The 13868-nt window shown below is 53.3% G+C and overlaps 1 protein-coding gene across 1 annotated transcript; it reads left to right on the top strand.

Annotated features, from left to right (window-relative positions):
* The first annotated feature begins 104 nt into the window (after positions 1 to 104).
* On the top strand, positions 105 to 12888 carry C7974DRAFT_40133 (uncharacterized protein). The gene is made up of 4 exons (XM_046142592.1): positions 105 to 578; positions 628 to 8158; positions 8212 to 12474; positions 12528 to 12888. Exons 1-4 carry the CDS (start codon positions 534 to 536, stop codon positions 12620 to 12622), a joined length of 11934 nt encoding a protein of 3977 aa, XP_045994265.1. The 5' UTR covers positions 105 to 533; the 3' UTR covers positions 12623 to 12888.
* The last annotated feature ends 980 nt before the right edge of the window (positions 12889 to 13868 follow it).

The raw sequence follows: 13868 nt of genomic DNA, 5'->3' as shown, positions 1-13868 counted from the left end.
CAGCGCACGCGTGGTGGTCGTGATGGCCGTTTCTTACTTAAGCGTCCAAGCGTTCCCGGCGCGTGCATCAACTGAGCTTCCGCTATCGACAACGAGAGTGACAACACCACGACCCCACACAGCCCGCACGACAGAGGCCCAACCTCACCAGATTTGGTATTAGTCATCTGCCAAATACTCTGCGCCTGCTCAGACACGCCCACGCCTGCACCGTGAGCCCTGGCTGCGCGTCCCACACGTCCGCCTCTGTTCCGCGCCCACCTGCGCATCACCTTCCCCGCCTACGACAGCGCATTTGCCTGCCCATACATTCCCCCGCCCGCTGTCGACGTCACCGCGACAATCCCTGTGCCGCTTCGCCATACCAGTGAGCTTTGCACCGGCGAGACAGGTTGTCGCCTACATTGCGCAACAGCCTTGCACTGCGGCGAGCCTAGCCTTCGCCTCCACCTGTGCGAGTGGAATTGCGCCAGAGGCGAAGTTAGAGGGGTTGCATGTTTGGCTAAGTTGCTCTCGGAGCGCCCGGCGCAGACATGAAGATCAAGAAGCAGGCTACCTCGCGGCATGAGTCGACTCTGGTAGGCAGCACCTCTCCATGCAGTCGATACTCAACTAACACGCATACAGTCGCCGATGATAGCAGATTTCGTACGAGCTACCGAGTCAATACCGCTCTACCAGCTGCTCGCACACCTTGCTTCCTTCCCCAAGCAGTGGCCATTTCCCCGCGGAGATGCCTACCACTGGATTCCTGTCCTGAACCGCTTCGATCGCGTACTGGAGCTGTTCAACCAGGAGTACGGGTTGGTGGACGGGCCGCAGACACAGCCATTCGAGCGGCGATTACTGCTGAAGGGCGACGCGGAGGAGGGCTGCACGAGCGCGCAATCGAGCACTACCGATGCCATACTGGATAACCTGCACGTGTCACAGGATGGAGATCGTGAGCTGATTGAGCAGCTCCTGAGTTTTACACGCATGCTGTTGGAGAATTGTGGCAACCGCAGCCTGTACTCGAGCAGCGAGCGTCTGGACAAGCTCTTGAACACAACCTCGACGTCTCTTCTCAAAGCAACCTTGCGCCTCGGCCACAGGCTGTCGCAGCGTTACCAGGCCGCACGCTTGCGTTTGGCACCAGCCACACTACACCCTTCGCTACTCTCGAGTCACTACAACATCGGCCTCGACAAGATTCAGAAGCTGTCTGTGCCCTTCTCGAAGGGTCCCACAGTAGCCGCACCGCTCTTCGGCACACCGACTGGGAAAGGGAAGGACAAAGCCTCAGGCGACCGACGTAGTGACGCGGACAGATTTAATCCTGCTGATTTGACTGGGTTGTACAAACTGTCAGAAGCTACCTTAAAGCAAGAATTCGGAGGAATCCACATCTCCTACTACGAGCCCACTACAGCGCCAGAAGAAAGCAGCAGTAACACCAGCAAGCTTGCAGCGCCTAGCACGGATGCACCCAGCACGCCGACACCCGTCCGTCGAACGTCGAACATGCGCAATCAAACGCCACGGACGCCTCAGAGTGCACCGAACGCATCGACCATAGACTCCCCGAATACGCCAGCTTTCACCCCGGGAGAGCCGGGCAGCCGACGGAACGGACCAAAGACATTTGAGCTATCAGCAGATAAGGTCGCGAAGACCGACATTCACGACCTGCTCAAGCAAGGCCTTGCAGAACTCCCCGCGAGTGTGCACTACGAGTTGTTGCACAAGCTCCGCGTGGCAAACATGCTAAGCAGCGGACCTTCTGGTCGTGACAACGCAGTCGCAATTCGTCTGCTGGCTATCGCCAATATGGGCTTTGTGCACAACGAGAAAGAATTCCACACGCGATTGGGTCAGCAAGACTTGGACGAGCCCCGGCGACTGCAATTAGCATTCCAGCTTTCTGAGTTGGTGCAGCCACCCGGTGACGGTGTGGATGGCATCTCCACTGAGCTTCAGATCTTTACCTTCAACGCATTGGAAGCACTAGCGAAACATAAGACCAAGTCCGCCGATGTCTGCACTGCGCTGAGCGTCACCGTGAACCACGGCGTGCTGTTTTACATTGTCCGCAAGCTTGTGGCTGGTCTTGGCATCGAAGACGGCGACGATATTGATCTTGAAGAGGATGAGTGGCGCGACGCGCTGTTTTCACTACTCAACACTATCCCACAATCACAGTCTCGAACAGGCGAAGGTATGGTCTCTGCCGGACTCCTTGAGATCCTGGTCGAGGTTCTCAAGCTTCGGACAAACAAGGCAGAACGCAATCAGCCCAAGATCCTTAACTTTCTTGACACCTTTGTGTATAACCTGCAACATGCATTTGCAGCTCTTGTCGGTGCTAGAGGGTTGGAGATTATCGCCGATCTTATGCAATATGAGGTCGATACATCGAAGAAGCTCGCCGAGGAAAACAAGGGCATGCCTGCAGAGTACAAGACCCAACTCACCGACTATCAGATTCCGTTTCATCACCAGCAAACTCTCCGATGGCTGTTCAAGTTTTTGAACCATATGATGTCACACACAGGTGGAAACTTCGATCGTCTCATGCGGCAACTCATTGACTCCTCGCAACTTCTTACTGCTCTCCGCACTGTGTTATCAAATGCGAGCATCTTCGGCTCGACCGTATGGAGCATGGCTGTCAACGTTCTTACAAGCTTCATTCACAACGAGCCTACTAGCTATCAAGTCATTGCTGAAGCTGGTCTGAGTGATGCGTTCTTAGAAACAGTGGCTGGCGAGCCAGCTTCAGAGGCAACGGCTGCAGCCATCGCTCGCCTTACGGACGCTGCCAGTCCTCAGCCAAGGCCAGCGTACACACCACGGGAACCTGGACAGCCCCTGGCCACAGGCGTTCTTCCGGTAGCTGAAGCCATTTCAACTCTGCCTCCTGCGTTCGGGGCGATCTGTTTGGCTGAGGCTGGCATGAAATTGTTCCAGTCATCTAAAGCCCTCCCTCGCTTTTTTGAGATCTTCGAGAGTCCAGCTCACGTCAAAGCACTAGATGCCGACACGGAGATGCCTACTATGATTGGTAATACATTCGACGAACTGGTCCGCCACCACCCGCCGCTCAAAGCGCGCGTTCTGTCCTGCCTAAGCGAGTTGATTGCCCGCGTCGTACAGCTCTGTGCGGAGAAAGCGGAGAGAGAAGGCGCCGGAGCGAAATTATGGACTGAGGATAGCGATGGCAAGCTTTTCGTTGCTGGGGGCCGTGGAGCGCTTGTGGGATTGCAATCCGTGAGTGGAGTGCAGCAGTCTGGGTCCGTTGCCACGGATGTCGAGATGCGAGACGCTGATAAACAGGCCACGGCGCAACCCTCGGAAGCGGTGTCCATTGACCAGGTCATTGAAACGGAAGACGGTGCCCAGGGACCGACGACTAGCCAGTATATTCGAGTGTTGTGTCGTTTCCTGAGCGGCTTTTTCTCCAACCACGCTATGTGTGCTGCATTCATCGAACTGGACGGAGTGGAGTCCATCCTGGACATCTCTAATCTAGCCTGTCTTGACCCGAAAGTGAAAGAGTCACGCAGTATGAGCGAGGAGTTCGGACGTGTCGTTCAAGTCCTCGTTGAACAGAAGCCACATATCACTGTGCCCTCCTTGATCAAGCGCGCCCAGCGCTTGCTGGAACAACTCGAACCTCTTTTGAGCCATTCTGGTGGAAAGGCGTTCTTCGCACCCTTCACCAGCAATGTCTCCCAGAACGATGAGGTGGTGAGGAACGGAACTACCTACGTCAAGGCACTCGTTTCTGCGCACACACTAGTATCGGCGATGACCCTCACCTTTCAGAGTCAGATGTTCAGTCCCCGTTCTCAGCACAACGTCTCAGCACAAGTCAATTTAGCTGATATGTACGCACGCCTTGTTGACAGCCTCGGCAAGCTTCACCGAAGTTGTGTATGGGAAGAAGTACTTCTCCAAAGGAATATGCCAACAGCTTGGGAAAAAGAGACTCGCATCATCAGCCCTGGGTTTGGAGTCGCTGAGGCTGACCGCATCTTCGGAATGGGAATCAGCGATCGACCCTCAGACTCAACTGAAGGAGCCACAAGCGAGGATGCAACGCCCGCTGAAGAAGGCCCATCTGCAACACCTATCCCGAGCCAGAACAGCGCTCAGTTCAAGAATACACAGACCCTTCGCTCCCTCCTTAGCCGAATACCGCTTGAGATCGCTCCTTTCTTCCAGTCTCTTGGTAGGCTCTTGCTGTCTAGGCGAAGTCTAGAAACCTACCAGAAGCAATGCGCCACAATCGTCTCCGATCAGCTTGCGCAAGCGGTCATTGATCAGCTTCAATTTGAGGCACCCAAAAACTCAGGATCGTTGGAAGATCGATATGCGTATCTGATCATCACCCTAACATCTCTGTCGCAGCTCATGATCGACCCACATATGGACAGAACTCAGGCGCTGACCTTACTGCTTGTCTCCTTCAGAAACTTGGGCGGTTTCGGTGTTCTCGCAGAGGTTCTCAACAAGTTTTACGAGTCAGCTTGTGAAGCGTCTCTCAAGGAGGGAGACGACATAAGTGAAGAGAGCAAACGAACTCTGCACTTGTCGCTTGGTGGTATAAAAATCATGCTGGCGTTCTACGCGCAGATCACCAACAACAAGATCATAAGCGAATCACCACAGACATCGTCAATGACGAATCGCCCAGACCGCGATCATAGTCGGTCAGACTATTTCTCTGCCGCGCAGTTCTTGGTCGAGCTACGCTTCGCTGTGATCAAGCCTGTTGAGAAGATCTGGAACTCAAGCCTCATTGACAAAGCCACCACCTCGATAGTAAAGACATCAATCAACATTTTGAGGTCTGTACTTGAGTGTGAAGGTGAACATGGGGCGTCCAAGAGTGTGGATAAGATTCCCAAGCGAAACAAGCCCATCATCAAGCCCTGGGCGCCTCGTAATGGCGAGCATACGATACGCTTGAAGGAGGCAGGCTTCGATGAGAGCTTGGCTGAAGAGGCGCTCTATCGCTGCTGTGACAACTACAACTTGGCGCACGACTACTGCCAGAACCAAACCCGAGAACAATCATCAAGGAATCCCATTCCACAGTACGAAATCGAGGCGCGAGGTCCACCATCTGCATCCCCCAGCCGCGCTGAGGTCGTAGTCCCTGAACATGCCGATAATGCCAGCACCGTTACAGGCGACGACGCAAGTAATGAAGGCGTGTCCGAAACACCAGGTGCCCAGTCTGTACAAATGGAAGACGTTGCCACAGAAAGCTCCCGAGAGATGCCGGATGCCGCTTCGTCCAGCATACCAGTGCCTGACAGTCAGCCGTTACAGCCTTTCGTTGCACCACACGACGCCTTGGCGTACCAGAATCGCATGGCCGTTGGCAATAAGGCTGAACTTGTCGCTCTCGACGACCTTGACAAGGAGCGCGCTTTACTCCGTCAAAACCTAGTGGACCGCTCGCTCGACATACTCAATTCCCATGATGGAGTCACTTTCGAATTGGCAGATCTCATCACTGGGGCTGTTGCAAAGGCATCTGACCCAGCAGCCATGCGGTCAGAGATTGGCGTGACGTTGGTTCAGTCTTTAATCTCCTACCAGAGTGAGGATGATTTCCGTTCGCAAGGCAAGAAGATTGCGGCTTCTGCCCATCTACTCGCCCTAGTCTTACAAGAGAAAGACTTTTACGAAGTCATCGTGGAGGAGCTGAAGGACAATTTCGCTACGCTACTTGGATTCATCAAGGTTTTCCCAGACCAGACGCCAGAGGAGTCGTCGCCTTGGATTGGACAGGTGCTCCTCATCATCGAGCGTCTTTTGGCCGAAGACCAACTGCCCCGCCAGATACAATGGACACCACCGACCAGCGATTCGCAACAGGAGGCCTCTATCGACGATCTACCTGAGCCGATCGTCAGCATTGAGGAGAAGAACCTTCTCTTTCAGGCAGTCATGGATGTACTTCCACGCATTGGTAAAGATGAATCTTTGGCCCTGTCCGTCATCCGCGTCCTGGTCATGCTCACTCGCACACGCAAGATTGCATCACGTCTGGCAGAGAAACGCAACATTCAGCGTATCTTCCTGATGATCAAGCAGCTTGCTGGCGTGACCAATGAGGGCTTACGAAGCGCTTTCATGATTGTACTTCGCCACATGATTGAAGATGATGCCATGATAAGGCAGCTTATGCGCACCGAAATCCAGCAAATGTTCGAGTCGCGCGATCGTAGGCAGACTGACACGACTGGCTATACTCGTCAGATGTATGCCCTTGCTATCCGGGCGCCAGAGATCTTCATCGAGGTCACCAACGAAAAGCTGCAACTAGCGCGCTTTGATCCCAATCAGCGACCACAGACTTTGATGCTCAAGCGTGAGGATCCTCCGGTCGCGGACTCAATATCCAACCCCGGGCCAACAGACACTACAGCTGAGGCTGATAAGCCAAAGGAGTCAAGCGAGCTTCCACTTCAGAAGCCAATATTGGAGCGCACGAAGACCGCGGATCTCAAGCTACCAGTCGTTGAGAACCCTGATGGTGTTATTCACTACTTACTTTGCGAGTTGCTTGCGTACAAGGAGATTGAGGACAAGCCAGAACCTCCAAAGCCCACTGAATCTGTGCCAGAGACTTCTGAGACGCCTGAAACCGCCACCGATGCCAGGCCTGCTTCAGAAGAGGCCTCATCATCGTCCACCGCGGTGTCTGAGCCAAGCAAGCCCGAGAAAATCTCGTTCAAGGCTGATGCACACCCGATCTACATCTACCGCTGCTTCATTCTCAAATGTCTTGCAGAGCTTTTGCAAAGCTACAATCGCACCAAGATTGAGTTCATCAACTTCTCGCGCAAGGCTGATCCGTACACCATGACACCCTCAAAGCCTCGCTCTGGTGTCCTGAACTACCTTCTTAATGTTCTGGTCCCGATCGGTACCCTCAACCATGAGGGCGATCTCGCCTTCAAGAAGAAGCTTGCAACATCGAACTGTGCGATTGATCTCATTGTTTCTCTTTGCAACAAGACGGGCGAGAATGCTCTGCCCAAAGCAGAGACCAGCCAAATGTCGCCTTACGCCGAGACCGAGCAAGACCTACTTTTCGTGCGCAAATTTGTCCTTGAGCACGCATTGAAAGCGTTCAAAGACACCAGCTCTTCTGATGAGGCTCTCGACATCAAATACTCTCGTCTTCTAGGCATTGCTGATATCTTCTCAAGAATGGTGTCGCAGCGAGCCAACGGTGAAATGCTCACCTCCAACACTGATCTTACACCGAACCTCAAGCAAATGGCAAAGATTATGTACGAGAAAAACTTCATCACCATCTTAACGACGGCCATCTCAGACATCGACCTCAACTTCCCGAATGCGAAACGAGTGGTAAAGTACATACTAAAGCCACTTAAGTGGTTGTGCTATGTCGCAATGGACCTAAGCACCCATTACGACGATTCCTCAGCACCTGATTCTGCAGACGAGTCCGAGATCTCAACAGCATCTGATGACGATCTTGTTGATAACGCACGTGAGGAGACGCCTGATCTCTTCCGTAACTCTACCCTCGGACTGTTCGAACCTCACGATGACTATGAATCCGACGACGATGAGGACGAGGATGATGAGGAGATGATGTACGATGACGGATATGCCGACGACATGGAATATGACGAGGGCGAGCTTGGCGATGATGACGTCGTTTCCGAAGAAGACGAAGAGATGCTGGAAATGGATATCGACAACATGGGTCCTATTGAAGGCTTGCCCGGTGACGTCGACGTCGAGATAGATCTTGACGATATTCACGAGGGCATGGAATCTGGCACTGACGATTCGGAAGACGACGACGATGACGACGATGATGATGACGATGAAGACATGGATGAAGATGACGATGAGGAGATGGACGCCGAAGATGCAATGAATGCGATGGATGAATTGGTCGAGGAGCTGGAAGAGGTCACAGGTGATGACGAGGGCGGTAGTCTCGCCGACGATCAAGAAGATTGGAGTGACGAGGGCGACGACTTTCCTTCTGGTTTGAACGGTGCTGACATGCCTACAAATCCTCTCAGCGGCTTTATTCTTGATCCGCCCCAGCTTCTCGAACAGATGCGACAGGGCGCAGATATCGATGACTTCTTGGGTGATGACATGGGTGAAGATGGTATGTGTTCTTGTCCTTGTTACGTACTTCGCGATCCTTACTGATCAATCTAGGTGAGGAGGAAGAGGAAGAAGAGTACGATGAGGATGACATTCATTACGATCCTGGAATGGAAGAAGACGAAGACGGAATGCCTGAGCTGGGCTGGGGCGGCAGCGGCTGGGATGAGCCCATCGCCCAGACCTCGCGCCACACCCATCGACTGAGCCCATGGATGTTCCCTGCAGGCCCGGGTGACCGTATACTGGTTCCAGCATACCGTTCTCACCGTCCAGGCGCCGGTCCTCGAGCAACAGATGACGGTGTCAATCCCCTGCTACAACGTGGCAGTCGATCACACGGCCGAGATGGTCCCGCCGGTCGGGGTGAAAGTGACTGGGTCCATGCCATAGAAGGACGTGGCCCTCGTGCAGCCAATGCTGATAGTCCAGTCTCTTTCATCAGCAATCTGCTCAACGCTATGAGCCAAGGCAATGCACCGCAGCTTCATCAGCATGGTGGGGCTATCCATTTGTCATTTAACAACCTTCCAATTGGTATCCCTCCACCTTTCGATGCTGGCTTCCACCGCAACATGGTCCCAAGTAGGTCGGGAAATATGGCACGCTCCGCGCGTGAGGACCCACACTCAGCAGTTGCATTCTCAAAGGCCTATACAAGTCAACGTTGGCAAGAGGAGGCCAGAATCCTTTACGGTCCGGCTGCAATCGAGAAGAGCCAACGCGTCATCAACTCGATTCTAAAGTTGATGGTTCCTCCTGCTTTAGAAGCAGCCAAGAAGCGAGAGGAGGAAGCAAAAGCTGAAGCTGCTCGCAAGGCAAAGGAAGAGCAGGAGCGGAAAGAACAGAAAGAACGCGAGGAGCGCGAAGCGCGCGAAAAGGAGGAAAAGGAGCGCAAAGAACGCGAGGCTGCTGAAGCTGCAGAGGCGGCCAGTCATGCGGCTGAGTCTGCTGCTCGAGAAGACGCAGCTGAACAGCCTGTCGTGGCTACTGAAGGCACATCTATGGAAGGCGTTGAGGCAGCTCCGGCAGAGCCTGAAGCATCTGCACAGCCAGTACCGCGCATCACCACCACGCTAAGAGGCCGCGAGTACGACATCACCGAGCTGGGCATCGATCTTGAATACCTTGATGCATTGCCAGAGGAGCTGCGTGAAGAGGTCTTACTGCAACAAGTCGCCGAGCGACGCCAGGAGCAACGTCAACAGCAGGCACAACGCGCACGTCAAGAACAGCAAGCTCAGCAACAGTCTGCTGGCCAAGCTGGGCAGGCCAACAACGCTTCGCAGGAAGAGCCTACGGAGCTCGACGAAGAGTTCCTAGCCGCACTTCCTCCGGAGATGCGTGCGGAGCTTCTTCAGCAAGAGGCGGCTGATCGACGAAGGCGCGAACGAGAGGAGAATCGCCGCCGCAATGCTGCCAGCGCTGGTGCCCCTGCACCTCAAGCGGAAGAGATTGATGCTGCTAGCTTCTTCGCCACGTTAGACCCTGCTCTACGCGCCGCCGTTCTTATGGACACAGACGAGGATACTTTGCGCCAGTTGCCGCCCGAGATCTCAGCAGAAGCTCGCGCATACAGTGGCAATCGTCGCCTCAACCAGTTTGAATTTGGTTATTCGCGTAGCGGACGTCGAGGTCAAACTGACGACCCTACACAAAAGAAGAAGGCTCGGCCATGTGTCCAGATGCTTGACAAAGCAGGTGTTGCAACTTTGCTGAGGCTCATGTTCATCCCTCAACAGGGCAGCGCCAAGTCTAGCCTCAGCTCGATCCTGCGATATGTTTGCGAGAATCGACAAAACCGTGCCGAAGTTATCAGTATCCTGCTCTCTATCCTCCAGGACGGCAGTGCCGACGTCAATGCTGTTGAGCGTAGCTTTGCCCAGCTCTCACTCCGCGCAAAGCAACCGCAGCAGCCCGCCGACAAGACCCCCAAGATCTCGCGAAAGAGTGGCGCACTGTCAATCAATTCAGACGTGTCGCCACTTATGGTCGTTCAACAGTGCCTGAACACCCTTGCTCAACTGACGGAAAAGAATCCTGCTGTCTGGCAGTTCTTCTTGACTGAGCACGAGACTGGCGTAGGTTTCAAGAACCGCGCTCATCGCAAGGGCAAGGGCAAGGATGCCAAGTCAACACGCTTCCCTGTCAATGCGCTCTTGACACTCTTGGATCGTAAACTCATCGTGGAGAGCTCCTCAATTATGGAGCAGCTTACAGCTCTGCTTCGCATCATCACGTATCCTCTTCAGCAGATCAAGAAAGACAAAGAGAAGGCTGCTGAAGATGCAAAGATGGCGAATGAAGGTGCCGAGTCAGCGCCCGTTCCCGAAGCTCCGTCGGTCGGGACTGAACCAACACCGACAGGCCGAGACGCCGACATGGTGACCAGCACTGACATAGCCGCGCCGACCGATGCACCCCTGGAAGGCGAAGGCAGCTCGCTCAAACCAGACGAGCCCAAGACTGAAGAGGAGAAGAGCAAGAAGCACCGAACGATCACACCACCCGACATCCCGGAGAACAACTTGCGCCTAGTCGCAAAGATCCTTGCGGCTCGCGAATGCAACAGCAAGGTATTCCAGGAGACCTTGTCCGTTATCAGCAACCTTTCACCCATCCCAGGTGCAAAGGAGATCTTTGGTCAGGAGCTTCTTGGTATCGCGAAGGACTTAGCCAGCAACATTCTTGACGATCTTGCCAGCTTGACAACTCAAGTCTCCAAAGCAGCATCTCATACTGATGTGCAAGGCATTGCATTGGCCAAGTTCTCGCCGGCCACTTCAGACCAGACGAAATTGCTGCGAGCGTTGACTGCGCTGGACTACCTCTTTGATCCCTCTCGTGACAATAAGGACAAGCCAGAAGCCAATGCGGAGGCCCTCGAGCCCAAGCAGAAGGAAGACATATTATTGACTCTCTACGAAGATGCCGCTTTCGCACCGCTCTGGACTAAGCTCAGCGATTGTCTAACTGTCATTCGTGAACGCGGGAACATGCTGAACATCGCTACCACGCTCCTACCTCTAATTGAGTCGCTTATGGTTGTTTGCAAGAACACCACGCTCAAGGAGCTTCCGCTGTCAAAGATGCTGCCGAAGGAGTTTGCACTCTCCAGCCCACCTCCAGAGAACAAGATGGAGAATTTGTTCTTCAACTTTACAGAGGAGCACCGAAAGATCCTGAACGATCTTGTTCGCCAGAACCCCAAGCTGATGAGTGGTACCTTCTCACTCTTGGTGAAGAACTCAAAGGTCCTGGAGTTCGACAACAAACGCAACTACTTCAACCGTAAGCTTCACTCTCGCGGAAGCGATCGTCAGCCACATCCACCGCTCCAGCTCTCAGTGCGCCGAGATCAAGTGTTCTTGGACTCGTTCAAATCTTTGTACTTCAAGAGTGCTGAAGAGATGAAGTATGGCAAGCTCAGCATCCGGTTCCACGGCGAAGAGGGCGTTGATGCCGGTGGCGTAACCCGCGAGTGGTTTCAGGTCATTGCTCGTCAGATGTTTAACGCCGATTACGCGCTCTTTGTTCCTGTCGCGTCCGACCGAACGACTTTCCATCCAAACAGGCTTAGTTCCATCAACCCAGAGCATCTGATGTTTTTCAAGTTTATTGGACGCATCATCGGCAAAGCTCTCTACGAGGGTCGTGTTCTTGACTGTCACTTCAGTCGTGCAGTCTACAAGCAGATTATGAGCAAGCAGGTCAATCTCAAAGACATGGAGACCCTGGATCTTGAGTACTACAAATCGCTGGAGTGGATGTTGCACAACGATATCACAGATATCATCACTGAGACTTTTTCAACCGAAGTCGAGGCTTTTGGCGAGATGCAGACCGTGGATCTTATTGACAATGGTCGCAACATCCCAGTCACCGAGGACAACAAGCATGAGTACATACGCCTCATAACCGAATACCGCCTTTCAGGCGCTGTTGAGGAGCAGCTAAAGGAGTTCCTTCGAGGCTTCCACGATATCGTACCGGCCGAGTTGGTATCCATTTTCAGCGAACAGGAGCTCGAGTTGCTGATCTCTGGTCTTCCCGACATCAACGTTGACGATTGGAAAAACAACACCGAATACCACAACTATACTGCTGCTTCACCACAGATCCAGTGGTTCTGGCGCGCTGTCCGTACTTTCGAGAAGGAAGAGCAAGCCAAACTGCTTCAATTCGTCACGGGTACTAGTAAGGTGCCACTGAACGGGTTCAAGGAACTCGAGGGCATGAACGGGTTCTCGAAGTTCAACATTCACCGTGACTATGGCAGCAAGGACCGCTTGCCCTCCAGCCACACGTGCTTCAATCGTAAGTACACTTTGCTCACTTGACCCATAACACGTTGCTAACATTTATTACAGAGCTTGATCTTCCTGAATACGAGTCCTACGAGGATCTCCGCAAGGCTCTCTACACGGCCATGACCGCTGGTGGCGAGTACTTCGGCTTTGCATGAGCATTACCGACCCTTCAGACTGTAACAATTATCCTTTGCGATTCTTCACATATTCATTCATGACCTTCGACATGCATTGCAGGCGCGCTTTTGTATGAGCATAAAACGGCGAAAGATTAGTGGGCGTTGAGCGTTTTGTAGCCAGCATGGCGATGCCGCGAAAGAAGACCAGGAGTGCAGGCCTGTGTCTTCCGAGTGTGCCGAGCACGTGTCTTCACACTGTTACATGATAGTTAAAGTAGATAGTTAGAACGATGTCTTTCGCTCTGATCCCTTGTCTCCTTAAGACGTGAGTCCGTGGGATGTCAAAGTCACTCTGGGCAAATGTGCTGCCAGATCACACGATCATCCGTGTCGTCTCGGCGTTATCAATTCCAGAATGAGCCTGGCACCCCACAGTGCAGTGGGGTCCCGATCTGCTGACAGCGGGAGCTTTGCTACCCATTCGCTAGTTGCCGATGATGATCCCGCAGTCCCTTGCCTGATGCCAACAGGTGAGATGCTAAAGTGTGCAGTTTCGGACTTGCACTTTCCGCGATCCGTCCGTGGTCAGCATGAGCGATCAGCCGCATTGGGTTTAGTTTGAGTCTGCGGACCTGCCGGATGATGAATAATACATAGCAACGCCGACAACGCCCTTTGAAACCTTCGATCTCTCCTTTCCTTACACAGGTTTGGCCATACTTCGTACAGTAACTTCGAACAAGAGTGACAACATGCTCTCAACCCTATGATGGTAAAGCATCGCTCGTGCAACTTTATGCAAGCGCTTCAACTCAACCATCAACCCCAATTTGGTATTTAGACACGACGATTGTAGTGCGCCAGCAGCCCTGCTACGCATGTAGTTGCACTGAGTAAGTTTCAGTTGCCTGTTCTAAGTCTTCGACAGTCACAATAGACTCTCTGGTGCACCACCTTGCGAGATGAGCATGCACTGTAAGGGTAAATCAAAGCGCGAAAACCATGACGGCTCGAGAATCACAGCGAATTTCAGCTTTAAAATCAAATCGTTCTCACAGCAGCTGGCAAACGAAACGACTTCAGCCATGTGTGGTTGACCGACTGGATACAAAAGTCCGCGACTTTATTGTTCGAACCTGCGACTCCTGTCGGCCTGTCGCGCCCTTTCCGACTTGCTGTGACATAGGTACTGTCGAACCAGCATCACGCGACCGCACAATTCAGAACCCGAAGAACAGATCAGAGCTTGTCAACGACGACGCAGCCAGAAACTTTCGCCACC

Source organism: Boeremia exigua (genome assembly GCF_020726555.1).
Source record: "Boeremia exigua strain MPI-SDFR-AT-0100 chromosome Unknown C7974scaffold_10, whole genome shotgun sequence".
In the NCBI taxonomy this organism is placed as follows: Eukaryota; Fungi; Ascomycota; class Dothideomycetes; order Pleosporales; family Didymellaceae; genus Boeremia; species Boeremia exigua.
Note: the sequence above shows the minus strand (reverse complement) of the source record. Positions and strands in the feature narration are given on the sequence as shown.

Coding starts and splice junctions, on each gene's coding strand:
- C7974DRAFT_40133 (XM_046142592.1), top strand. CDS start 534: ATGAAGATCAAGAAGCAGGCTACCTCGCGGCATGAGTCGACTCTG. Junction 579..627: donor CGCGGCATGAGTCGACTCTG/GTAGGCAGCACC, acceptor ACACGCATACAG/TCGCCGATGATAGCAGATTT. Junction 8,159..8,211: donor TGATGACATGGGTGAAGATG/GTATGTGTTCTT, acceptor TGATCAATCTAG/GTGAGGAGGAAGAGGAAGAA.